General features: G+C 44.7%; 2 protein-coding genes and 4 gene segments (V, D, J or C); all 6 read right to left on the bottom strand.

Annotated features, from left to right (window-relative positions):
• Window positions 1-21: 21 nt before the first annotated feature.
• LOC129407113 (immunoglobulin lambda constant 6-like) lies at window positions 22-1,863 on the bottom strand. The segment is given in 2 exon segments: window positions 22-479; window positions 1,753-1,863. Coding segments are annotated over 2 exon segments (384 nt in total).
• A 2,263-nt stretch (window positions 1,864-4,126) lies between these two features.
• Window positions 4,127-6,309, bottom strand: LOC129407159 (immunoglobulin lambda constant 6-like). The segment is given in 3 exon segments: window positions 4,127-4,588; window positions 5,683-5,773; window positions 6,271-6,309. Coding segments are annotated over 3 exon segments (453 nt in total).
• A 939-nt stretch (window positions 6,310-7,248) lies between these two features.
• On the bottom strand, window positions 7,249-9,459 carry LOC129407158 (immunoglobulin lambda constant 6-like). The segment is given in 3 exon segments: window positions 7,249-7,737; window positions 8,833-8,923; window positions 9,421-9,459. Coding segments are annotated over 3 exon segments (453 nt in total).
• A 954-nt stretch (window positions 9,460-10,413) lies between these two features.
• On the bottom strand, window positions 10,414-12,613 carry LOC129407157 (immunoglobulin lambda constant 6-like). The segment is given in 3 exon segments: window positions 10,414-10,894; window positions 11,989-12,079; window positions 12,575-12,613. Coding segments are annotated over 3 exon segments (453 nt in total).
• A 1,146-nt stretch (window positions 12,614-13,759) lies between these two features.
• LOC101556212 (immunoglobulin lambda-1 light chain-like) overlaps window positions 13,760-27,996 on the bottom strand; it is a 126,037-nt gene continuing 111,800 nt past the window's right edge. The window contains exons 3-4 of the mRNA XM_055147328.1: window positions 15,567-15,601; window positions 13,760-14,248 (exon numbers count right to left, since the gene is read on the bottom strand). Of these exons, the coding sequence (XP_055003303.1) occupies window positions 13,926-14,248; window positions 15,567-15,601 (358 nt within the window). The 3' untranslated portion in view covers window positions 13,760-13,925. The remainder of the gene's footprint in view (window positions 14,249-15,566; window positions 15,602-27,996) is intronic.
• Window positions 21,888-27,996, bottom strand: part of LOC101556485 (immunoglobulin lambda-1 light chain-like) — a 52,262-nt gene continuing 46,153 nt past the window's right edge. The window contains exons 4-5 of the mRNA XM_055147330.1: window positions 23,599-23,650; window positions 21,888-22,348 (exon numbers count right to left, since the gene is read on the bottom strand). Coding sequence (XP_055003305.1) covers window positions 22,026-22,348; window positions 23,599-23,650 — 375 coding nt within the window. The 3' untranslated portion in view covers window positions 21,888-22,025. The remainder of the gene's footprint in view (window positions 22,349-23,598; window positions 23,651-27,996) is intronic.

Here is a 27,996-nt window from a genome sequence, read left to right as displayed (position 1 = left end):
CATATCATATGATAAATGATTTTATTTTTATTGAGGGATAGTAGTTATATGAAAGAGGGAGTCCAGACTTATAGCAGACTCAGGGAACACTGGAGATCCGGGGAAAGGGTGTGGGTGTTGAGGTGAGGATGATGCCTTTGGTGGCACCTAAGGGCCCTAAGAACACTCTGAAGGGCCCACTGTCTTCTCCACGGTGCTGCCTTCGTGCGTGACCTGGCAGGTGATCTCACGGTGAGATTGCCACTTGGCGGGCGTCAAGCTCAGGTAGCTGCTGGCCGCATACTTGTTGTTGCTCTGTTTGGACGGCTTGGTGGTCTCTATGCCCTGGTTGATGGGGGTGCCATCTGCCTTCCAGGTCACCGTCACAGAGCCGGGATAGAAGTCGTTCATCAGACACACCAGTGTGGCCTTTTTGGCCTCAGTGATCTCCTCAGAGGACGGTGGGAAGAGAGTGACTGAGGGTGCAGACTTGGGCTGACCTGCCAAGAGGAAAAGGGTCGGTGAGGGTGCAATAAGGGGTTGGTGCTTCACAGTCCATCGTGAGAGCTCCTGACCTGAGTCATGAGGGACTCAGCTGCCTAGATCCAGCCTAGAAACCAGGTGGTGCTTGACCCCTGAGGACAGGCAGTGGTGGCTCGGATCACTCACCTCTGTTGAGAATCTCAGTGCCCTAACCTGGCAGTTCTGTTCTCTCTTTGACCTGTTCACATGAGGCTCACTAGACTCTTTACCTGCTAAGCCCAGATCTCATGTCCTGTCAGCTGTTCTGGTCCTGCTGGCATCAGTCTTGAGGACTCATCTTCCCTCAGGATATCTGACCATCTGAATGTTCCCCGAAATGCCCTCTTCCCATTCTCTCCCCTCAAGTCAACTTCAGTCGTCTAGCTTTCATGCTTTATTCTCATAACAGACAGAGCTTCTTGCCCACAGTCCTCTGATACCTTTCTGCAGCTTCTGACTCACACCAGCGGTGAACAAAGAGGGAAAGGGACATCACCCTGGATAATTGTCAAGGGAATCTGCAGATCCCTTGCAGATTGTTCCAAGAATGTTCCAGTCTGAGCTCTCAGAAATCTGCCTGAGAGTTCTTGCTTCCCTGTGGAGTTATTCAGGGCAATGTGTCTCTGTTAAGAGGAACTGGAAGAGTTATAGGATTTGACTGTCCCCTGTCCCTAGGAGTCTAATGCATACATCTTACGGGTCTCTTTCTTCCCATTGTGGTACAAGGGGTGTCTGGGGTTCTGGTGTATTCCCTTACTCCTAAAGCCTTACTGAAACTCTCCATTCCCATGTATGAGGGAGAGCACCCCTGTCTTATGCGAAGCCTTTCCTCCATACTTTCCTCCTTCCTTTCATCCCTTTTCACTCCTTCCTCTAGTCCCCAGATCCAGAACTCACTTCAGTGCTCCCCTCTGGCTCCTCAGAACTCATAAGAGACAAAACAAAGAGGCTCAGCCTTTCCATACCCCATCCCCATCCCATAGTCCCGCTGCCCACCTAGAGACCCCCAGACCCAGGAGGCCAAAGGAGAATGCAAAGGAATAGAGATTTACGAGACACCGTGAGAAAACAAGATTGGAAAAAGTTTCACTGATCTTTTTCAATTGAGGGGAGCCTCCACAGAAGGTCTCAAAGGGAAGACACAATAGATAAAGGTTGTAAGCCCAGGCAGATCCAGGCAGGACAGAAATGACAGAAAAACAAACCCAGAGATCAGTGTGAAGCCAAAGCGGAGGAAAGACATGGACTCACCTGTGACGGTCAGCTGGGTCCCGGAGCCAAACACATAACACAGTGATACATTCTTCAACATAAACTGTCCTCTCACTCAGCACCTCCTTCACGCTGTGACACCCCTCCCAGACCCACCTGCAGCTGCACGGGAGCTCAAAGTCCAGCTTCTACTCTTAGGGGCTGGTCTGGCTGATGGGAGGGTTAGAGAAGTACCCCACTCCCCAACTGAAACTTCACCTTTTGTGGGGTAAGGCTCAATGCCTCCCCTGTTGTGATGGCAGGAGAGGATGACTTACATAACATCATGTCCGGATAATGTCCATCCTGGAAGGTCTTGACCTGGCTCAGCTCTCCTTGTGTTGTGATATGGAAGAGAAAAGTTCCTTTTACTGCACACACAGGACAAAGCCTGTTCCCTCTGCATAGTTGAGATCCTTGTTTGGGTTCACCATGCCAACCAATCATTTCCTTTAGAAATTTCAAGATGGCCCTAATTGCAGAAGATGGTGGCTTTTGTTTTCGTGCATATATGTTTCTATGATTGAGAATGAAGAAAGTGGTGTGGTTGTTGGTACCTAATAGCAAAAATTCCTGTCTTTATTAGATACTGAACAATAAACTCCCAGATTTTTATGGAAGACAGACCATGAGGCCACTTCTGTGCACTGCTAGATCCTTAGCACATTTCCAGAATTTTATCCTTGACTTTGCATTTTGGACACCCAACTGTTTCTGGATACTAGGAATCTCATGCCTGTGGTTTTATCTGTGACATATAAGTCACCAATGGATCAAAGACTAGAGCTGTTTTGTTGCCCAGGGTCCTGATATGGCCCATGAGAATTCTTCTAGAGGGTGTCTAGAGGGCAGGAATGTGGGTACATGGATTCAGTTCCCTGGTTTGACTGTGACAGGAAGGGGTCAGGTAGGGGCAAATGGCACAATAGGAAAGAAGAGACCCTTTAGCAAGGCTAAAGTTTTGGGAATGGAGTTGGAACCTGTTCCATCAAGGTGCTCAGCTGTGACAGCAATATAGGTTTAGTTGTCTGTGGTTATGATATCTTCAGGGAAGTATGGAAAGGCTTCTGAAGCATACAAGGTCATATATAAGATGTCCTTATAAATGTTAAGACTCTGCCAAGACTACCATAGAACTTAATGTCATGCATCCCAACATTCCCAAGCTTGTTGACTCTCTTGAACCAAATAAAGGACTCTTGCAACACTCTTTAAGACACCAATATTCCTGTTACTAGGTCTGGGATCTTGAGGTGAGTCTGAGAAGTAGAAAGGCTGGGTTCATGTTTTCATGTGTGTGGTCATGCTTAAGTTCAAGGTAACCTAATATGGGGTTGGGAATCTCAAAAAAGAAAATGTTGAATTCTGAAGTTGGTCTTAAGTGGAATTTTGAGGGAACTGGTGATATAACCAGAATGAGAAGATAGGGAAGACTTAGTTATTGAGAGTGTTATTGAGCAGAGCTTGGAAACCAGTGATTTTTCCATTGAGACAGAGTCAAATAAAATTCTGACATTGATCCAGACCATTCAAACAGGTTTCCAGTGAAAACCATTCTTTCCTGGTTTTACTCACTCCTGGGTCACTGTGTTCCTTCCCACCAGTTCTACTTCAACCTGCTGTCCAAACTTTTATCTGGTACATTCAGACTAGGTCTATTGCCAGTCTTCTCCTGACACTTCCAACCCTTTACTTTACTCTTCCAGCTACTTTCAGTCATGGAATTACCTATACCAGGGCTTCTGGGAGGCTAGGGTGGTCCAGTGTCAAAGCCAACAATGACTGGAAAAGTAAGGCAACTCAGGTGATATGAAATAGTCCCCTTTGAGATTTATCCCAGCGAGGCTTTCCCCAAGTCTCAGTCTAAGATGGGAGGGAGCTTAAAGTTCTGGGTGTCAATATTGTTTGACTGACCCCACTATGGGATGGGAAGCTGAGACTCCAATAGGCAAGGGGGCCATAAAGCCTCTTTCTCAACAAATAGCCTTAATGTATAGAAAGACCAATTACTGGATCCCAAATCTTATCCAAAGTCTAATCGTGCTCTAGGCCACCTACATTTTGTTCCAGGGACCCTGACTCTTTTTCTCTGTTTCACTCATAGACTCGAACCCCCACCCTTTCCCATGTCACTCTCATTTGCCATGGAGACAGGACTGTACCCCAGTTCCCAGCTCTGCCTGGCAGTTTCTTCCTTTTGGTATTTGACACAATGGCATGAAGACTTTGCTGTTTTGGTTGGAGAATAATATAAATAATCTCAATTTTAATTGTATGGGCCCTTAATTATTTAAGGGCCCATAATTAGGAACAAATAAGGAATTTTGTTCCTTAATTAGGAACAAAAACAGACCAAAAATTCATATTATATGATAAATGATTATATTTTTATTGAAGGATAGTAGTTACATGAGAGAGGGAGTCCAGACTTATAGGAAATTCAGGGAATACATGAGATCTGGGAAAGGTAGGCGTTGAGGTGAGGATGATGCCCTTGGAGGCATCTAAGGGCCCTAAGAACACTCTGAAGGGCTCACTTTCTTCTCCACGGTTGTGCCTTCGTGCGTGACCTGGCAGGTGATCTCACGGTGAGATTGCCACTTGGCGGGCGTCAAGCTCAGGTAGCTGCTGGCAGCATACTTGTTGTTGCTCTGTTTGGACGGCTTGGTGGTCTCCACACCCTGGTTGATGGTGGTGCCATCTGCCTTCCAGGTCACCGTCGCAACACCGGGGTAGAAGTCGTTCATCAGACACACCAGTGTGGCCTTTTTGGCCTCAGCGATCTCCTCAGAGGAGGGTGGGAAGAGAGTGACTGAGGGTGCAGACTTGGGCTGACCTGCAAAGTGGGGTGTGGGACAAAAGATGAGACTTCAGAGTCCCCTGGGAGCCCAAGACACCCATGTTTGTGTGTGGGGTCTCCACACCAAGGAATCAGATCAGACCAAGAAGCTATGAGGAGACTCTGAGTCTGAGGAGACTTACAAGAGAGATTGGTCAGGTGTTTTCAAACAACTGTCACGTTTCCTAGGAGACTCTCCTCCTGACCTGCTCCCATTGTCTTTCCTGGAACTCTTGTGGGCCCTGTTTCCTGCACAACTGGCTGAACCACTCAACTTGCCTGTGCTTCTCAGGGGTGAGAGTTCTCTCCTCAGAATAAATGATTTGAGCACCTCACCAGCCTTCTTATCTTTGGGTTATATCCATCTCTGATTTACTTGGAGTCCCTTCTGTGAACTATCACTACCGATTTTGCCCCGTGGCATCAACTTTTCTATCTGGAAGGGACCCCACAGTATGTCATTTCATGGACTTCTGCCTGGCTTCCTGACTTTTCAGCACTGACCCTTTTCCCTTCTCTCTCTCCTTCAGGGTTCCCTGGCTCCCAGCTACCTCAAGGCTCTCCTGATTGCCCCATAAGTCAGAGGGAGTGCATCTACCCATGAATTTCCCAGATCTAATACCTGCATCTCACAAGCCGGAGCAACTTCCTTGTGCCGTTAGCCTGTGTCACCATGCTTTGTCCTGAATATTTTGTGCCCCCCTAAAACCTCCCTGTTGTCACAATTTTATATTTTTGTCCTCTCTTCCCCAAAGACAATTTAGACAATTCCCCAAATTTCCAAAGAGATCAAGTTTTCCACTACAAGCCCAGAAAGAGAAAACAGCAGAAAACGTAGGAATCAAGCATGACACTAAAGCATCTCCTTGGGTCACGCTGTCTATTCCTCTCCCTCTGAAGAAGGACAGGTGATGGCGAGAGACAAGCAGCACAGTCTGAGCAGGACAGGGAAGAGATCAGAGCCTGAGATCCTGTTTGCAACATTGAGCACATTGAGAGAGGCACATGAAAGGATGGGGAAGAGAAATAAAGCAGAAAAAATTGCACAAACCTTGAGAAGATCAGAGAATTGAGGGGCAGATGACACTCACCAAGGACGGTCAGCTTGGTTCCTCCGCCGAACACCCAACACAGTGACAAAGTCTCATACAAAAACCCTTCCCTGGGATGACCTGCCCCTCTCTATATTATAAACACCCCCCTGCAGCTGTGTGGAGGAAGTTAGGCATTAGTGGGGCTACACACCCTCCAGTCTCCATTTCTAGCACATGTAGGGCTAGTGTCCCTGCCTGCCTGCAGCTCTATCCCGCAAGTCACCTTAAAGATGCTCATGTTTCTCTTGTTATTAGATTTCCCTTCTACTGTTGTCCTTGACAATATAAACTTAATGAAGTGCATTGTTGTCACTACATAGGTAATGTCCAAATTAGGGCACAGTGTCACTCTAGGGTGATAAAAGTAGATCTTTTCTAGAATCCAGAGGATAGTGAATGTCCTGTGTTCCATCCCATACCCCCATTGTTTCTCAGGGAGAGGTGAGTTTTTCTAAAGTCCAGTGGTCCTTGAAATATTCTCACTAAACACAACAGATTGAAAAAGAACATAGCTGCATTTTCCTTTGGAAAATTCTGAATTACAACATTCCTGGCTAGTGGGGAATGATTTCACTTCTCACTCACCAGGTTAACCTGAGGACCTTCTAATCTCTGGCTGGACATGGTCAAGTGTATGATTCTTGTTGTACCTTGTTTGTCGGTCAGACCACAGGCAGCGCCCTGACCAGGGACATTAATCACACCCTCCAATAAAAGTGTTCAGTGTGCCAATTCCAGAGTGGGGAAGAAGATACACATATGATGGAAAACTGACTCCAGGAAAACAGGAGCCTAAGGCTGCCAGGGTGATGTCAGGTCAACTAGGAGCTGCCTGAAGAAGTTCCAGTGGAATAGCACACACATAGTTTTCAGCCACATTGCCATCATCCCTTGGAAGGTAACCACAGTAGATATTAAAAACTCATAGATTCACACTCTACTGTCAGCATGCTATGAAATATTAACTTCAGGTTAACGTTGACTTCAGGCTCAATATCCTTCAAGGGAGGCCTCAGCTGCCTAGCAGGTCATATTGAAATTGACCCTGAAGATGTTCATGACAGTATACACTGAACCATCTTCCACCTCAGCCTCACTCCGTGATCTCAGCAGTAATGATAGGAACCCCAGTGTCTCAGAAAGTATCCCAGTGCCCCTTCGTTGTTTGAGAGAGTCAAACATTCATGGCAATTATATATATTTTATATTAGATTGTGTCTCTTTCATTGTACTCATCAGTGCTTCTCTTATATAATGTACATTGTAAAAATATGTGAAGTGTCCTTGTTTAATGCTATCTTGGGACCTTATTTATTTATCCATGACTCCCTAGTTCCTCTCTTTCCCTTTAGCCAATCCTTTCCATGAATGTCTGGAACTGTAGTCCAGATGTCTGGCCTTCAGAGAAAATATCTGATTCTGGTTCATTGTTGCCAATGGCAAACAGAATTGATCTGGTGTCTGAAAGATTGAATTAATTGGGGATAGGACCTCAGTTCAGAACTCTCTCTGACCCTTTAGCAAAGCCAATGACACTGCTGTATAGAAGAATACACATAGATGTCACATAATAAATGATTAGTTCTTTATTGAGAAGCAATAGTTACAGGGAGAGGAACCCACATGGTCTGAGCTGACCTGGGGAAGGTATATCAGGGGTTCAGGTAGAATTATGGGAAGTAGGGCATGTGGGTGAGGAAGGTGCCCTTGGGTGGGTTTTCCCAAAGGTCTAAGAACACTCTGAAGGGCCCACTGTCTTCTCCACGGTTGTGCCTTCGTGCGTGACCTGGCAGGTGATCTCACGGTGAGATTGCCACTTGGCGGGCGTCAAGCTCAGGTAGCTGCTGGCAGCATACTTGTTGTTGCTCTGTTTGGACGGCTTGGTGGTCTCCACACCCTGGTTGATGGTGGTGCCATCTGCCTTCCAGGTCACCGTCGCAACACCGGGGTAGAAGTCGTTCATCAGACACACCAGTGTGGCCTTTTTGGCCTCAGCGATCTCCTCAGAGGAGGGTGGGAAGAGAGTGACTGAGGGTGCAGACTTGGGCTGACCTGCAAAGTCGGGTGCGGGACAAAAGATGAGACTTCAGAGTCCCCTGGGAGCCCAAGACACCCATGTTTGTGTGTGGGGTCTCCACACCAAGGAATCAGATCAGACCAAGAAGCTATGAGGAGACTCTGAGTCTGAGGAGACTTACAAGAGAGATTGGTCAGGTGTTTTCAAACAACTGTCACGTTTCCTAGGAGACTCTCCTCCTGACCTGCTCCCATTGTCTTTCCTGGAACTCTTGTGGGCCCTGTTTCCTGCACAACTGGCTGAAGACCACTCAACTTGCCTGTGCTTCTCAGGGGTGAGAGTTCTCTCGTCAGAATAAATGATTTGAGCACCTCACCAGCCTTCTTATCTTTGGGTATATCCATCTCTGATTTACTTGGAGTCCCTTCTGTGAACTATCACTACCGATTTTGTCCCGTGGCATCAACTTTTCTATCTGGAAGGGACCCCACAGTATGTCATTTCATGGACTTCTGCCTGGCTTCCTGACTTTTCAGCACTGACCCTTTTCCCTTCTCTCTCTCCTTCAGGGTTCCCTGGCTCCCAGCTACCTCAAGGCTCTCCTGATTGCCCCATAAGTCAGAGGGAGTGCATCTACCCATGAATTTCCCAGATCTAATACCTGCATCTCACAAGCCGGGGCAACTTCCATGTTCCATTAACCCGTGTCACCATTTTTTTGTCCTGAATATTTTGTGCCCCCTAAAACCTCCCTGTTGTCACAATTTTATATTTTTGTCCTCTCTTCCCCAAAGACAATTTAGACAATTCCCCAAATTTCCAAAGAGATCAAGTTTTCCACTACAAGCCCAGAAAGAGAAAACAGCAGAAAACGTAGGAATCAAGCATGACACTAAAGCATCTCCTTGGGTCACGCTGTCTATTCCTCTCCCTCTGAAGAAGGACAGGTGATGGCGAGAGACAAGCAGCACAGTCTGAGCAGGACAGGGAAGAGATCAGAGCCTGAGACCCTGTTTGCAACATTGAGCACCTTGAGAGAGGCACATGAAAGGATGGGGAAGAGAAATAAAGCAGAAAAAATTGCACAAACCTTGAGAAGATCAGAGAATTGAGGGGCAGATGACACTCACCAAGGACGGTCAGCTTGGTTCCTCCGCCGAACACCCAACACAGTGACAAAGTCTCATACAAAAACCCTTCCCTGGGATGACCTGCCCCTCTCTATATTATAAACACCCCCCTGCAGCTGTGTGGAGGAAGTTAGGCATTAGTGGGGCTACACACCCTCCAGTCTCCATTTCTAGCACATGTAGGGCTAGTGTCCCTGCCTGCCTGCAGCTCTATCCCGCAAGTCACCTTAAAGATGCTCATGTTTCTCTTGTTATTAGATTTCCCTTCTACTGTTGTCCTTGACAATATAAACTTAATGAAGTGCATTGTTGTCACTACATAGGTAATGTCCAAATTAGGGCACAGTGTCACTCTAGGGTGATAAAAGTAGATCTTTTCTAGAATCCAGAGGATAGTGAATGTCCTGTGTTCCATCCCATACCCCCATTGTTTCTCAGGGAGAGGTGAGTTTTTCTAAAGTCCAGTGGTCCTTGAAATATTCTCACTAAACACAACAGATTGAAAAAGAACATAGCTGCATTTTCCTTTGGAAAATTCTGAATTACAACATTCCTGGCTAGTGGGGAATGATTTCACTTCTCACTCACCAGGTTAACCTGAGGACCTTCTAATCTCTGGCTGGACATGGTCAAGTGTATGATTCTTGTTGTACCTTGTTTGTCGGTCAGACCACAGGCAGCGCCCTGACCAGGGACATTAATCACACCCTCCAATAAAAGTGTTCAGTGTGCCAATTCCAGAGTGGGGAAGAAGATACACATATGATGGAAAACTGACTCCAGGAAAACAGGAGCCTAAGGCTGCCAGGGTGATGTCAGGTCAACTAGGAGCTACTTGAAGAAGTTCCAGTGGAATAGCACACACATAGTTTTCAGCCACATTGCCATCATCCCTTGGAAGGTAACCACAGTAGATATTAAAAACTCATAGATTCACACTCTACTGTCAGCATGCTATGAAACATTAACTTCAGGTTAACGTTGACTTTAGGCTCAATATCCTTCAAGAGAGGCCTCAGCTGCCTAGCAGATCATGTTGAAATTGACCCTGAAGATGTTCATGACAGTATACACTGAACCTTCTTCTACCTCAGCCTCACTCCGTGATCTCAGCAGTAATGATAGGAACCCCAGTGTCTCAGAAAGTATCCCAGTGCCCCTTCGTTGTTTGAGAGAGTCAAACATTCATGGCAATTATATATATTTTATATTAGATTGTGTCTCTTTCATTGTACTCATCAGTGCTTCTCTTATATAATGTACATTGTAAAAATACGTGAAGTGTCCCTGTTTAATGCTATCCTGGGACCTTATTTATTTATCCCTGACTCCCTAGTCCCTCTCTTTCCCTTTAGCCAATCCTTTCTATGAATGTCTGGAACTGTAGTCCAGATGTCTGGCCTTCAGAGAAAATATCTGATTCTGGTTCATTGTTGCCAATGGCAAACAGAATTGATCTGGTGTCTGAAAGATTGAATTAATTGGATGACGGGGATAGGACCTCAGTTCAGAACTCTCTCTGACCCTTTAGCAAAGCCAATGACACTGCTGTATAGAAGAATACACATAGATGTCACATAATAAATGATTAGCTCTTTATTGAGAAGCAATAGTTACCGGGAAAGGAACCCACAAGGTCTGAGCTGACCTGGGGAAGGTATATCAGGGGTTCAGGTAGAATTATGGGAAATAGGGCGTGTGGGTGAGGAAGGTGCCCTTGGGTGAGTTTTCCCAAAGGTCTAAGAACACTCTGAAGGGCCCACTGTCTTCTCCACGGTTGTGCCTTCGTGCGTGACCTGGCAGGTGATCTCACGGTGAGATTGCCACTTGGCGGGCGTCAAGCTCAGGTAGCTGCTGGCAGCATACTTGTTGTTGCTCTGTTTGGACGGCTTGGTGGTCTCCACACCCTGGTTGATGGTGGTGCCATCTGCCTTCCAGGTCACCGTCGCAACACCGGGGTAGAAGTCGTTCATCAGACACACCAGTGTGGCCTTTTTGGCCTCAGCGATCTCCTCAGAGGAGGGTGGGAAGAGAGTGACTGAGGGTGCAGACTTGGGCTGACCTGCAAAGTGGGGTGTGGGACAAAAGATGAGACTTCAGAGTCCCCTGGGAGCCCAAGACACCCATGTTTGTGTGTGGGGTCTCCACACCAAGGAATCAGATCAGACCAAGAAGCTATGAGGAGACTCTGAGTCTGAGGAGACTTACAAGGGAGATGGGTCAGGTGTTTTCAAACAACTGTCACGTTTCCTAGGAGACTCTCCTCCTGACCTGCTCCCATTGTCTTTCCTGGAACTCTTGTGGGCCCTGTTTCCTGCACAACTGGCTGAAGACCACTCAACTTGCCTGTGCTTCTCAGGGGTGAGAGTTCTCTCGTCAGAATAAATGATTTGAGCACCTCACCAGCCTTCTTATCTTTGGGTATATCCATCTCTGATTTACTTGGAGTCCCTTCTGTGAACTATCACTACCGATTTTGTCCCGTGGCATCAACTTTTCTATCTGGAAGGGACCCCACAGTATGTCATTTCATGGACTTCTGCCTGGCTTCCTGACTTTTCAGCACTGACCCTTTTCCCTTCTCTCTCTCCTTCAGGGTTCCCTGGCTCTCAGCTACCTCAAGGCTCTCCTGATTGCCCCATAAGTCAGAGGGAGTGCATCTACCCATGAATTTCCCAGATCTAATACCTGCATCTCACAAGCCGGAGCAACTTCCTTGTGCCGTTAGCCTGTGTCACCATGCTTTGTCCTGAATATTTTGTGCCCCCTAAAACCTCCCTGTTGTCACAATTTTATATTTTTGTCCTCTCTTCCCCAAAGACAATTTAGACAATTCCCCAAATTTCCAAAGAGATCAAGTTTTCCACTACAAGCCCAGAAAGAGAAAACAGCAGAAAACGTAGGAATCAAGCATGACACTAAAGCATCTCCTTGGGTCACGCTGTCTATTCCTCTCCCTCTGAAGAAGGACAGGTGATGGCGAGAGACAAGCAGCACAGTCTGAGCAGGACAGGGAAGAGATCAGAGCCTGAGATCCTGTTTGCAACATTGAGCACATTGAGAGAGGTACATGAAAGGATGGGGAAGAGAAATAAAGCAGAAAAAATTGCACAAACCTTGAGAAGATCAGGGAATTGAGGGGCAGATGACACTCACCAAGGACGGTCAGCTTGGTTCCTCCGCCGAACACCCAACACAGTGACAAAGTCTCATACAAAAACCCTTCCCTGGGATGATTTGCCCCACTCTATGTTATAAACACCCCCCTGCAGCTGTGTGGAGGAAGTTAGGCATTAGTGGGGCTACACACCCTCCAGTCTCCATTTCTAGCACATGTAGGGCTAGTGTCCCTGCCTGCCTGCAGCTCTATCCCGCAAGTCACCTTAAAGATGCTCATGTTTCTCTTGTTATTAGATTTCCCTCTTACTGTTGTCCTTGACAATATAAACTTAATGAAGTGCATTGTTGTCACTACATAGTGAATATCCAAATTAGGGCACAGTGTCACTCTAGGGTGATAAAAGTAGATCTTTTCTAGAATCCAGAGGATAGTGAATGTCCTGTGTTCCATCCCACACCCCCATTGTTTCTCAGGGAGAGGTGAGTTTTTCTAAAGGCCAGTGTCCTTGAAATATTCTCACTAAACACAATAGATTGAAAAGGAACATAGCTGCATCTTCCTTGGAAAATTCTGAATTACAACATTCCTGGCTAGTGGGGAATGATTTCACTTCTCACTCACCAGGTTAACCTGAGGACCTTCTAATCTCTGGCTGGACATGGCCAAGTGTATGATTCTTGTTGTACCTTGTTTGTCGGTCAGACCACAGGCAGCGTCCTGACCAGGGACATTAATCACACCCTCCAATAAAAGTGTTCAGTGTGCCAATTCCAGAGTGGGGAAGAAGATACACATATGATGGAAAACTGACTCCAGGAAAACAGGAGCCTAAGGCTGCCAGGGTGATGTCAGGTCAACTAGGAGCTACTTGAAGAAGTTCCAGTGGAATAGCACACACATAGTTTTCAGCCACATTGCCATCATCCCTTGGAAGGTAACCACAGTAGATATTAAAAACTCATAGATTCACACTCTACTGTCAGCATGCTATGAAACATTAACTTCAGGTTAAGGTTGACTTCAGGCTCAATATACTTCATAGGGAGGCCTCAGCTGCCTATCAGGTCATGTTGAAATTGACCCTGAAGATGTTCATGACAGTATACACTCAACCTTCTTCCTCCTCAGCCTCACTCCGTGATCTCAGCAGTAGTGATAGGAACTCCAGTGTCTCAGAAAGTATCGCAGTGTCCCTAAGTTGTCTTTGGGAGAGTCAAAAATTCATGGCAATTGATAATATATTTTATATTAGATTGGGCCTCTTCCACTGTACTCGTCAGTGCTTTTTTTATATAATGTACATTGCAAAAATATGTGAAGTGTCCCTGTTTAATGCTATCCTGGGACCTTATTTATTTATTCCTGACTCCCTAGTCCCTTTCTTTCCCTTTAACCCATCCTTTCCATGAAAGTCTGGAACTGTAGTACAGTTTTCTGGCCTTCAGATAAAAGATCTGATTCTGGGGGCTGGAGCAATAGCACAGCGGGTAGGGCGTTTGCCTTGCACGCGGCCGACCCAGGTTCGATTCCCAGCATCCCATATGGTCCCCTGAGCACCGCCAGGAGTAATTCCTGAGTGCAGAGCCAGGAGTAACCCCTGTGCATCGCCAGGTGTGACCCAAAAAGAAAAAAAAAAAAAAAAAAAGATCTGATTCTGGTTCATTGTTGCCAATGGCAAACAGAATTTGTCTGGTGTCTGAAAGATTGAATTAATTGGATGATGGGGATACAACCTCAGTTCAGAACTCTCTCTAACTCTTTAGCAAAGCCCAACGACACTGTTGTATAGAAGAATACACATAGATGTCACATAATAAATGATTAGCTCTTTATTGAGAAGCAATAGTTACAGGGAAAGGAACCCACAAGGTCTGAGCTGACCCGGGGAAGGTATATCAGGGGTTCGGGTAGAATTATGGGAAGTAGGGCGTGTGGGTGAGGAAGGTGCCCTTGGGTGGGTTTTCCCAAAGGTCTAAGAACACTCTGAAGGGCCCACTGTCTTCTCCACGGTTGTGCCTTCGTGCTTGACCTGGCAGGTGATCTCACGGTGAGATTGCCACTTGGCGGGCGTCAAGCTCAGGTAGCTGCTGGCCGCATACTTGTTGTTGCTCTGTTTGGATGGCTTGGTGGTCTCCACACCCTGAGTGATGTCGTTGCCATCTGCCTTCCAGGTCACCGTCACAGAGCCGGGATAGAAGTCGTTCATCAGACACACCAGTGTGGCCTTTTTGGCATTAGTGATCTCCTCAGAGGAGGGCGGGAAGAGAGTGACTGAGGGTGTAGCCGTGGGCTGACCTGCAGGGGTAGGGAGGAAGGAAGGTCAGAGATGGGTTATCTATCATGGGAATTCCTGATCTGGGTGGTCGTCGGTTTGCGGGTATAGGCTTCTGAAGATTTATCAGGACCATTTCACTAGCAGGGTCCAAGCCAGGAAGTGTGTGTTGGGATGTTTGTTAAAAGAACTCTTCCAATCTTCCCAGGACAACTGTGTCTGAGATCTTGCCAACACTTTTTGTGACAATCTCTTTACTTCTTTTAATGCCCCTCAACCTCATGTCCCTACCTCCTCTGACCTTCTGACAGATTTACTGTCCCCAGAGGGAATCATGTGGGCTTTACACTTATAAAATCAATGTTTCTTACTTAAACATCTTTTCCAGCATCCTTGAACTTTGGCTCTTTTTTTTTTTTTAAAAAAAAAAACAAAATAAAACAAGCAAATACAACAAAATAAACACCAAAAACTAAATCTGTCTGATAACTCCTTATAAGATAAGACTTTGACCTACTATAGAGCCCATCTGCTCTCCTTGGGTCTTTTTATTCTAAAATTTGTTTTGGAGCCTACCAGCAAATAAGTCACATCAATACAGCTTTCTTGCCACGGATTCCGCTGTCTTTGTGTATCAGCGCATGTTCATGGGCAAGTGAATATGTGTCCTGATGATACTCAGGAACTTACCAAGTCCCCACACTAAGGACCTTTCTCCCAGCTTGTTGGCATCTATACAATTCCTCCACCCTATTCTCTCCTGATATCCTCAGGTGTCCCTTGATTGTAGCCTAACTCAGGCCTCTGCACAGCAGCCCTCCACATAACTGGGGACTCCTTTATCTCCTACAATGTTCCTACTCCCTGGCACCTAATCTCAAAGGCCTACAGAACCTTAAGTCAGTGTTTCCCAAGCATCATTTTTTCATAGTCTAGATCCCTCTGAGATATCCATGGCGTCATTCTCTCATTTGTCCTACTTCCCTCTTCCCTTTGAGTCAGGAGCCCCCAAGTGCTGCCCAGGGACAAAGCAGACTCATTAGGACCCAAGTAAAGGAAACTAAAAGAAAGCAATTCTAGGGTGCCCCTAGATCCTGGAAAAAAGATGGTTCTCTGTAAAACATCAGCTCCACCAATCTACCTCTGACTCAGAGATAAAGGAGTAAAGATGATCCACTGAAGTAAGGGTGAGAGGTAAGCAGGTTAAGACCCTCCCCCACCTCCCCCCAGACTGAGGGTTGGGATGAAAGACTCACAAAAGGCTTTGAGAAGACACAAAAAGAATTGGAAACAGTAGAAAATCACACCAATGTCAGAGAGAGTAGGGGAGGAGAGACTTACCTAGGACAGTCAGCTTGGTTCCACCGCCGAACACGATACACACTGACACAGGCTGTAGCAAAAACCTCTTTGTGGGATGCCCTGTCCCACCCACTAGAGCTCAACCACAAGCCAGCTGTGATGGAAGAAATCAGGCCACAAGCCCAGGTTGGTGTCTGCTCAGAAGGGGACCACTTTTCTCCTACTCCCCAACAGATAACACAATGGGTGGCCCCGTGTTCCAGCAATAGGGTTCTTGCAAGCAATTCTCCCAAAGGAAGTTGGTGTTTGATCAGTTATTTCTATATTGTCTCATTCGAACTAGAGGAGCTGGAGGAACTAGAGGAATCTGTGTCACTGTGAGTGGAGTTATAGAGAAATGGATAGGACATCTCATCTATTGATGTTCAATCAGCCTAATTCCTTCATGAAACCAGGAACTGAGAAGGGAAGCTCTCTTATCTCTGCCACCTTCCAGGAAATGGCAGTTTGTTCTGTGTTCAGGAACCACTGGAAGCTTTATATTCCCAGAACTGTCACCAAAAGTGCCTCAGGTTTTGCTTCCTGTGGATATAGTAGACTGTTGGGAATAAGTCTGTAAGGTACCATATGAAATATTAGGTCTTCTCTAGGGTTATCTTAAAACAACTTTGTCACCCCCACAATCTGATCTCCTTTTGGGGAGGGTCAGATCCTCATTCAAAAGGAAGCCATGAACTGCATTCTGACCATGACCCTAAATTTAACCTCAAGAAACAGAACCCAGGTCAGCGACCAATTCCAGTGTAGGGCAAGGACATCACAGGTGAATGAACATGTTGTCAACCAGAAAACAAGAGTCCTAGAGATACATGGGGTCATATTAAGGCATCTAGGGGCCACCATAGGAAACTCCCAATATAAAAGTGTCCATCACTTGAAACCAGGATGCCACCACCCCTAGAGGATAACCACAGAAGATAGAAGCAGGCAGACGTATTCACATCCCAAAGTCAGCATGCTATGAAACATCAGCTGTTCAGCTGAGGGGATGGTTGAAACCGGATTATCATTCTATGACATGTTAAACAGAGACTATATTCCTTATATACTTATTTATTTATTCTTACTAGATATGAGACAAACTTACAGATGGTTGAAGAGCAAGGACACTCACCTTCCTTTTCAGATATATTTCAACCTTCTCCTGAGAGATAAGACAGAACCTAAATACCGACTCTTTTATCTTTTCCATCTCTGCAGGCACACCTGCTTGCCCATTTTCCAGGTCCACATCCATACCCTTTGTCCATAACTCTGCTTACTGCTGTTTGTACCCTGAACTTTATAGCTGAATATTCATCATATCTCATCCACTTACTTTTAAAAAATTTTATTGAATCACCGTGAGATAGTTACAAGCTTTCATGTTTGGGTTACAATCACACAATGATCAAACACCCATCCCTCCACCAGTGCACATTCTCCACCACCAATATCCCTGGTATACCCCCCTTCCCCACACTCCCCCTGCCTCCATGGCAGACAATATTCCCCATTCTCTCTCTCTCCTTTTGGGCATTATGGCTTGCAACACAGACACTGAGAGGTCATCATGTTTGGTCCATTATCTACTTTCAGCACACATCTCCCATCCTGACTGATTCCTCCAGCCATCATTTTATTAATGATCCCTTCTCTATTCCATCTGCATTCTTCCCTCCACTCATGAAGCAGGCTTCCAGCTATGGGGCAATCCTCCTGGCCCTTGTATCTACTGTCCTTGGGTGTCAGCCTCATGTGATGTTATTCTATATGCCACAAATGAGTGCAGTCCTTCTATGTCTGTCCCTCTCTTTCTGATTCATTCCACTTAGCATGATACTCTCCATGTCTATCCATCTGTAAGCAAATTTCATGACTTTATCCCTCCTAACAACTGCATAGTTGTGTAAATGTACCAAAGTTTCTTGAGCCAGTCATCTGTTCTAGGGCACTCGGGTTGTTTCCAGATTTTGGCTATTGTGAACAGTGCTGCAATGAATATATAGGTACAAATGTCATTTCTACTGTGCTTTTTTTGCATCCTTGGGATATATTCCAGAAGTGGTATTGCAGGGTCATATGGAAGCTCAATTTCTAATTTTTGAAGGACTGTCCATATTGTTTTCCAGAAAGGCTGGAGCAGTCAGCATTCCCACCAACAGTGAAAGAGCATCCCTTTTCCCCCACATCCACACCAGCACTGGTTGCTTTTGTTCTTTTGAATGTATGCCAGTCTCTGTGGTGTGACATCTCATGCACTTATACCAACTGCAGTGAACAACAAACGCTGGGTCACTCTGATTACTGCCAATAACATGCTATTAATATCTAATTTCTAGCTCCAGTCAGCTATCCTACACAAAAATCCTGTCAAAAAGCAGTGGCAGTGATAAGAAACCATAGAGTCTTGATAGTTAAGCATAGAAGAGTCAGGGTCAAGGTTGCATGAAAAATAGCCCTGTAGTCCAACCAAGGCTTCAAATTTACAAACCAGAAACAGAAAAGAGTCATTGGGGAAGACCTGTAGGGAAGGAAAAGAGCAACAATCAGCCTAACCTCTCAGAGAGTTCTCATAGGGGTGAGTTAAAAAGATTTACTACCAGAATACAACAGACACAGTGGGGAAGCTATGTAGAATCCTGCCAAGTTCAGCGAGGGAAGATAATAACATCGCGGGTGATACCAATAACAACCAGCTCTATAATCTTTCAGATAAATAAAAAATTTAATGATAGTATCTATACCCAATGAAATACGACTTGTCTGTAAAAGAAGATGAAGTTATTCAATTTGTCACTACATGGATGGAACTGAAGGGTATCATTCTGAGCAAAGTCAGACAGAAGGAGTAGTACAAGTACAAAATGAGCTCTCTTGTATGTGGGATACAAATATGCATAATAAAGGAATAACAGTCAAAATCAGCAGAACCTGAGAACTGAGGTGGGGAGAGAGAGAGAGAGACCGTGATGGGCAGGGGATGTCTCAGTGGCAGAAGCGATTTCCAGGAGAGGAAGAGCCTAAGGCAATGGTGGAGGGAAGCAGATACTGATGGTGGGTGTGGGGTTGGAATGTTATGTTCATGAATCCCTGTCATCAACAGCATTGTAAATCATGGTGACCACACACACACACACACACACACACACACACACACACACATGTTATCTCATGGTGACTCAATAAAAAAAGAACAAAATAATTTTTTAAAATTGTGGGGTCAAATCCGGCAATACTCAGGGGCTAGTCCTGGCTCTGCACTCAGGAATTACTTCTGAAGGTGCTCACGGGATCATATGGGATGCTGGGGATTGAACCCAGTTGGCCATATGCAAGACAAATGTCCTACCTGCTGTACTACTGCTCCAGCCCCTAAAATAAAATTTTAAAGAAAAGTTTTTAAAGAAAATTTTAAAATAAATTTTTAAAGAAAAAAATGAAAATCAATAAAAACTTAACACTTATAAATGGAACAAGATTAATTAATTAAAATTTTCTAAGTCAAAATGTACATTATAGGCATTACAAAAGAAAGAAGGGGTCAGAGATATTTAAAAAAATAAAGAGGGGCCAGAGAGATGCATAATAAAGGAATAACAGTCAAAAGCAGCAGTAGTAGCAGATAAAGTGCTTGCCTTGCACATGGTCTACTACAGTTCAATCCCCAGCACCCCATATTAGTCCCCTAGTCCAGTCAGAATTCTTGAATGCAGAGCTAGAAGTAATTCCTGAGCACCACAGGGGATTACAAAAACAAAAAGAATTGAGTATAGTAAGGAAGCAACAAGTGGTCAGAGCAGAATTGGAGATTAATAAACCTGAGCTTGGGGGCATAAGGGGTGGAGACCTTCGGACATTAGTGTAGGGAAGCGGGTACTTTGGTGGTGGTATGGTGTTGGGAAAATGTGTGCATAAAAGTATCACTAGCAGTATTATAAATAGCAGTAGTATCTCAATAAAACATGGAGGAAAAAAGCTAAAACATTCCTATAATGTATCCTTGCCACCTAATAATGATGTTATTAAACATCAAAGTAGTCAATGCCACTCAAAGATTGTCAATGCCACATGAATTCCTGATAAAAAGCAAACAAGCGGTGGAAGTCAGTTTTGCCAAAGTCTGACATGCAGCTTCACTGAACATGCCATAACCATGAAGGAGGAACATGAGACCAGAGAAGCACTCACTTATAGCCCGGGAGGCTATTTCCGACTGAGAAACAGTCCTGGGACCAGCAACTTCCCTCCTAGAGCTGCTTCGAACTAAGGCAGAGCTAGAGCTATTTGGGAGTTTCTTATGGACACAAAGCTTTAGCAAAACATCTATCACACAATTTTAAACCATAACCAATATCACTAAAATGAAAAGACACAAAGTAACAATAACATCAAGCATAGAATCCAGTAAGCACAACAGTTAAGAGGCATTTGATTAAATTGCATTTTTTATATTTATTTATGAATTATTTATAATTTCTGTGAAGGTCTGATAATGATAATGGTTGTTTTTAGAGCATATCTTTCACTGAAAGTGAAAATATTTGTACATGAAAATATAAAATCCTGGATCTGCATCATAAGAACATTGCACAAGGGAGGAATTATTCTGTTATGGATGTGTAAGCATCATTGCTGAACTGAGTATTTGGAACTTGTTATAAAGAGGTTCTAATAGATTTTTCAACCAATGGAAGCATGGGGATTTTTTATTCCTCCATTTCATTTTTCATTTTTGTTAAAATGTTAGAAGAAAATAAACAATAAAGTATTTTGAGACAGCATTGGCACTAGCAGATTTTTAAGTTTAATTATTATAGTTCAGATCACATATTTACAATAATGCCAACATGTATGGTTTTGATGTACAATTACCTAACCTCACCGGACTCATTTGGTATTCTGAGTTCTGTTTCCAAAGTATTTCAGGACCAAGAGATTTTTATTGTTTGATACTTTATATCCCATTGTTTGATTTCCCTATGAGATCATATCATACTCTGCTTTTTAACCATCAGGGAAATTGAGATGAGAAACCCTTGGGTGCTGTTCTCTCATTTTCACTTCAACACTAAGATTTATTAATGGGGCCAAACAGATGCTTTGAAACACTACTACCCCCTAACCCCCTTACATATTAGATTGTGATTTGGTTGTAATCTGTTGCTTTGGCCCGAGAATTTCCTTTTATTTAATTTTATGTCCCTGAATTATTTTGGTTTCCTGATAGCTCTGGTGAAAGTAGCACGAGGTTCCTGATGAGTAGGAGGCACATGGATGGTGGCATTCAAAACTCAGTATCTGAAGGACTAATCCCAGGGTCTTAAGGACCCAAGGTCTCCTGGGCCTGTACCTCTCTAAGACTGGCAATGCCTGCTGTCAGAAACCTGGGGGTGAAGTTAGATTGTGTAGTCCTATAGAAGCTGAATTTGCCTTAGCCCTCAGACAGGTCACTTTGTCTTCAGCTAAGCTACCCCTTCCCAACTCTAATCCTGAATTCCCACTGACTAGCCTTCCCGAAGATATGACTGGATGTCCATTCTCTGGCCAGTTCAATGCCCTCTCCCATCAATGCATTTCTCTCAGATCACCCCTTATTCATGCTGACATCAGCTCAGTACACTAGACACTCTGACCTCTGTCAAGATTGAAGTTCCTGTTAGGTCACCTTGAATTTGAGCCTGTCTATCAGAACATAAATTCAGTCTTCTCGTGCCTCAGATTCATCTCAAGTTCTCAGTCCTAGTAGCAGGAATATTGATGCCTTTAAAAGTATCCCAGAGTTCACCGAATTTTTTTTATGAGAGTCAATGAGTTTGGGGAATTATTAAGCTGTATGACATTGGGTTCTTCCGTAGAAATTGGTGGTTTTTTAGGTAACATGCACTACTAGTGTTTGAGAAATTTTTTTATGTGTGGTAGTCTTCAAACCTTTCCACACCTCCCTGTTGATATCATAACCACATTCCCCTAACACATTGCTGTCCAGGCTGGGTTCTTTAATAGAACAGACTTCAGCTCCATTCCTAAAGCCTGGGCCACCTTTTTGAGGTTTCCTTCTCTCATGTTGCTCCAGGAGTTCTACTCATTTGTCCCCAATTCTCTCTTAAAACCTCTGTGTCACTTCCTAGTCCCTTCCCATAGACACAGGATTGATTCACACAACAATTTCTGGCTGTGTACCACATCTCCAATGGCATAACACGAGTTTCCATTCGGGTGGTTGGCGAACAAGGGTAAAAAGAATCTTAATTATAAGTGTCTGGTCCCGAAGTACTGACATTTTTAACTCAGAGATACACCAAACTCAAAATACACATCTGATGGTAAATGATTAAGTCTTTATTTGGGAGCAGTAGTTACATAGAAGGGTGTATGGGTAGAGGATTCAGGGATCTAGGTGAGATCTGTAAAAGGGTATCTGGGTGAGGAAGGTGCCCTTGGTGGCATCTAAGGGCCCTAAGAACACTCTGAAGGGCTCACTTTCTTCTCCACGGTGCTGCCTTCGTGCGTGACCTGGCAGGTGATCTCACGGTGAGATTGCCACTTGGCGGGCGTCAAGCTCAGGTAACTGCTGGCCGCATACTTGTTGTTGCTCTGTTTGGACGGCTTGGTGGTCTCCACACCCTGGTTGATGGTGGTGCCATCTGCCTTCCAGGTCACCGTCGCAACACCGGGGTAGAAGTCGTTCATCAGACACACCAGTGTGGCCTTTTTGGCCTCAGCGATCTCCTCAGAGGAGGGTGGGAAGAGAGTAACTGAGGGTGCAGACTTGGGCTGACCTGCAAAGTGGGGTGCGGGACAAAAGATGAGACTTCAGAGTCCCCTGGGAGCCCAAGACACCCATGTTTGTGTGTGGGGTCTCCACACCAAGGAATCAGATCAGACCAAGAAGCTATGAGGAGACTCTGAGTCTGAGGAGACTTACAAGAGAGATGGGTCAGGTGTTTTCAAACAACTGTCACGTTTCCTAGGAGACTCTCCTCCTGACCTGCTCCCATTGTCTTTCCTGGAACTCTTGTGGGCCCTGTTTCCTGCACAACTGGCTGAAGACCACTCAACTTGCCTGTGCTTCTCAGGGGTGAGAGTTCTCTCGTCAGAATGAATGATTTTAGTACCTCACCAGCTTTCTTATCTTTGGGTATACCCATCCATAGTCTACTTGGAGTCCCTTCTGTAAAGTACCACTAGAGATTTTGTGCCATTGTATCTGCCTTTCTATGTGGAAGGAACCCCACAGTATGTCATTTCATGGTCTTCTGCCTGTTTCTTGATTTTTCACACAGTCCCTTCTTCCTTCCCTCTGTCCTGCAGGGTTGCCTGGCTCCCCAGGTATCTTTTTTTTTTCTTTTTGGGTCACACCTGGCGATGCTCAGGGGTTACTCCTGGCTCTGCACTCAGGATCACTCCTGGCAGTGCTCAGGGGACCATATGGGATGTCGGGAATCAAACCCGGGTCGACCGCGTGCAAGGCAAACGCCCCCTCCGCCGTGCTATCACTCCAGCCCCTCCCCAGGTATTAAGGCTCTCCTGACAGCCCCCGATTCACGGGAGTCCATCTACCCTAGAATTTTCCCATATCTCTAGTCTGGATCTGACAACCTGGTGCAACTTTCTTGTTTCTTTGACTCTGAGCGTTCTATGCCTCCGGGTGGTCATACCCTTAATATATTTTGTTTCCTATTCTCCTAGAAGACAATTCTCATAGATAATTCCCCTGCTCAGAGAGATTAAGTTTTCCACAAAATGCTCAGAAAGGAGAAAATAGGTGAAACTGTAGGAATCAAGCATGACACTAAGGCATCTCCTTGGGTCACGCTGTCTATTTCTCTCACTCCGAAGAAGGACAGGTGATGGCGAGAGACAAGCAGCACAATCTGAGTAGGACAGGGAAGAGGGCAGAGCTGAGATCCTGTTTGTAACATTGAGCACATTGAGAGAGGCACATGAAAGGATGGGGAAGAGAAATAAAGCAGAAAAAATTGCACAAACCTTGAGAAGATCAGGGAATTGAGGGGAAGATGACACTCACCAAGGACGGTCAGCTTGGTTCCTCCGCCGAACACCCAACACAGTGACAAAGTCTCATACAAAAACCCTTCCCTGGGATGACCTGCCCCACTAATATTATAAACACCCCCCTGCAGCTGTGATGGAGGAAGTTAGGCAGCGGGCTGGTGCCTAGCAGCAGTGGGGCCTCACACCCTCCAGCTTCCACATCTGCACATTCAGGGCAAGTGTCCCTGGCTGCCTGCCTGCAGCTCTATCCCCAAAGCACCAAGCACCTTATGGAAGTTTGTGTGTCTCTTGCTGTGGATTTCCCTTCTACTGTTATCCTTGACAAAATATGCCTGAGAAGTATATTTTTGTCACTGTATAGCGCATGTCCAAATAAGGGGCACAATGTCACCCTAGGGTGATAAAACTAGATCTTTTCTAGAAACCAGAGGTTAGTGCATGTCCTCTGTTCTATCCCACACCCCCATGGTTCCTCGGGGAGATGTGAGTTTTACTAAAGGCCAGTATTCTTTGAAATCTTCCCACCAAACACAACAGATGGAAAGAGAACACAGCTGGGAAAATCTTCTTCAGGAAAATTTTGGATTACAGGTGTCTTGGGTAGTGCGGCATGATTTCATTTCTGAAAGCAAATGCCAGGGCTGTAACAACAGCACAGCCGGTAGGGCGTTTGCCTTGCATGGAGTCAACCCGGGTTCGATTCCCAGCATCCCATATGGTCCCCTGATCACTGCCAGGGGTAGTTCCTGAGTGCATGACCCAGGTGTAACTCCTGTGCATAGCCAGGTGTGACCCAAAATGGGAGAAAAAAAGTTGAAAGCAAATGCCGGTCATGCCCACCAGGTTGACCTGACGAGCCTCTGGTCTCTAGCTGGAGGTGGTCAAGTATGTTATTGTTGTTGTGCATTTTTCAAAATTGGACCATAGCAACCCCCTTGACCATGGACATAAATCACAACTCCCAGTAAAGAGCCCATTGTGTCAATTTCAGAGTGGGCAAGAAGATGCACATATAATGAATAACTGTTTGACTTCTAGAAAATTGGAGCTAGGCTCATGTCAAGGCACTCAGTAACCACCTGAAGAAATTTCCAGTAGAAAAACACATCCATTATTTTCAACCACATTGCCATCAACACTTGGAAGGTAGCCACAGTAGATTTTACATACTAATATATTCACACTCTACAGTCAGCATGCCATGCAACATTAGCTGTTCCCCATGACCAGATGACTGGAACCTGATCATTATTCTGTGCAATGGTGAGTAAAGGAAAAGTCTAAATTTCCTGTTGCTGACCATGTATGAGAGACATTGCAATGTAAATGAAGAGTAAGGAATGCCTTCACAGACTCACTGCAGTATTTGCCAGGGATTAAGATACAGCAAAATTATTTCCATAAAACATTCCTTTACAGTATAAAAAAGACTTACTGAACATCAATGCATTCAGTGCCACTGAAAGACTGTCAATTCTACTTGGATCATTTACAAAATGTAGTCAACCTCTCTGCAAGCCAGTTTTGTCAAGTCCAAGCTTTAACCCATTGACCACTGATGCCATAATCATGAAGCAGAAATATGAAACAAGAGAATCACTGTTTCTGGGAAGCTGCGTCCTGTCTGAAGAACAGCCAGCCCTTGGACAAGCAAGCCTACTCCTGTAGCTGCATCTAAGTAAAGAGGAGCTAGAGCTATTTGGGAGACATTTATAGACACTAAGCCTTAGTGATATACTTAGGATCACAGTTATAAACCATAACCAATATTCATATCATTAAAATAGAAAACAAAATAATAATAGCACCAACTGTGATATCCATTAAATATGCATATGACAATGTTAAAGCATTTGATGAAAGCTATCTTTTATATTTATTAATTTTTGATAATTTATCTGTAGATTTGATGACATTATACTAGTTATTTTGTTTTGTTTTTGGCCCACATCCATTGGTGCTCAGGTCTTTGTTCTTGGGGATCACTTCTAGCTAGGGTTGGGGGACCCAAAAGGGAGCTGGAGATCAAATCTGAGTCATTAGCGTGCTATGAAGATGCCCTTCCCCCTGTACTATGTATGTCTCCAGTCCCTAGAGATACACTTTAGAAATATTGGGTGATAAATGATTAAGTCTTTATTGAAAAGTAGAAACAGAGAGGTGTAAGACCCACAAATTCTGAGCTGACTGAGTCAACTGGTATCAAGGATCCACAAGAGATTCTGGGGAAAAAGTATCTGGGTAAGGAAGGAGCCCTTGGCTGGGTTCCTTAAGAATTTAAGAACGTTCTGCAGGGGCCACTATTTCTTTTTTTTTATTAGTTCAAAATAAAATATATTTGCTTTATAGGCTGAGTAATGGACTGCTCTCATACTATTTCTCAGAGAGTGTCCATATCATTTCTAGATTTTAACATATATTACATAAGTTCACATGATTTGTAAAAATATAGAAAGGGGAGAACGCAAAATTAACCACGCACTAATAAATAAAGCATTTAGTATAGATCATAGACCTATGGTCATTGAGGGGCCACTATTTCTGAGTATTGCCTTCATGCATGACCTGACAGCTTAAATAGTTGTGACAATTCTACTTGCTCGATGTCATGCCAAGGAAGCACTGGCTGCATCCTCTTTGCTCTGTTTTGAGGCCTGGTGATTCTTCCCATCCTGAGTGATAAGGCTGCCCTCCAGTTCACTGTCAATGATCAGACACACTAGTGTGGCCTGTTGGTTCTAAGCTCCTCTGTGGAGGGCAGAAACAGACTGACAGAGGGTTCAGAGCAGCAGTGTGGAGATGGGGAAAGAGAGCAGAAGTTCAGAATCCAAGTGGAAGACCCAGGCATCAGAGCATAAGGTGGATGTGCAGGTTTATGTCCAGGTCACGACCAGGGACCACAGACCAATGTGAGTCTGAGAGTTCCCTACCAGAGGGATGGCTCAGCAGGTTCCTCAAGCAACTCTCTTCTGCTCAGGGAAACTCCCCCTGAACACCTGCCATCACCTGTCCTCATACACTCACGGGTCCTCAAACACAACTCCTTGACATTAAGCTTATCATGTCTCATCCTGACATTTCAGGTACATTTCTGTTTAGTGGATGATGTGAGCTGCCTCTCCTCTTGATGATTCTACTTAGGGGTAGTTTCTTATCTCAATGTGCTGTGCTAGGGCTCTCACCTTCATTGCAATAAGGTGTCTCTTTTACCCAACGCTGTCTCTTCTGGAGCCTCTGAATGAGTAAAGAGCTTACAAGACTGTACTGTTTATAGCTGTCTTTGAATAACTCTTCTTCTATTATCTTCTATGGCTTATTGGATACATGACTATCATTTGTGTTGTGCTATCCGTATTTCTTTATGTAAAGGACCCAGGCATAGTAAAATTTCAAAATATCGTATAATTTCAGGATCCTGTATTTGGTGTCTTAACTTCCAACACTCTGTTTGTCCTGTCCTCCTCCTCAGAAGATCCCTGCTTAAGTCTAGAGGGCTCTGAATGGCTTCTCCATGAGGCCAGAGTAGTCTATTCACTCCTGCATGTTGTTGGGTATGTTAGCATCAATAGTGAATTGATTATTTTGGGGGGCTTTCTTTTTCTTATTGAATCACTGTGAGATACTGTTACAAAGCTTTCTAAGTCATATAATGATCGAACACCCATCCCTCCACCAGTGCACATTTTCCACCACCAATGCTCCCAGTATCCCCCACATCCCTCCCTCTGACTCTATGGCAGAAAATTTCCCCCATACTCTCTCTCTGTTTTTGGACATTATTGTTTGCAATACAGATATCGAGAAACTCTCACATTTGGTCCTTTATCTAGTTTCAGCACACATCTCCCATCCCAAACTATCCCTCCAACCATCAGTGACTTAGTGATTGGGGGTGGGGAGCTTTCTTAATAAGAACATAGAAGTCAGTTTTATTATTTTTGACTTCAAAATTATTTTTTAAATTTTTATATAATAAAAAAATCACAAAATGGAGCCAGAAGGATACTGCAGTAGGTAAGGTGCTTGCCTTGCATGTGGTTGATCTGATTCAATCTCAGCATCCCATATGCTGAAAAGAGTGTGAAGAGTGACTTATGAGTATAGAACAGGATTAACCCCTGAATATTCCCAGGTATGCCCAGCCCCCGCCAAAAAAAAAAACTTTAAGAAGGAAAGAGGTTAGTCTTGAAAAAAATGGAAAAAGGTGAGGAAGTGCTTAGAATTCTCTCTAGGATAATCTAGGAAGACTAGTGAGAGGAGGGAGACCTGGGTGGTCCCATCCACCAGAACATACAATATTCACATTCATGGATGAAGAGGTATAAAGGAGATTAAACATGAGACCCCTGAACTTCTACCCTGGTTAGAAGGGTTCTTGTAAAAGGAGGTTCAAATCAGCTCTGAAGGGAAA

Source organism: Sorex araneus, chromosome 9 (genome assembly GCF_027595985.1).
Source record: "Sorex araneus isolate mSorAra2 chromosome 9, mSorAra2.pri, whole genome shotgun sequence".
NCBI lineage: Eukaryota > Metazoa > Chordata > Mammalia > Eulipotyphla > Soricidae > Sorex > Sorex araneus.
This window is presented reverse-complemented; position numbering and strand designations above follow the sequence as displayed.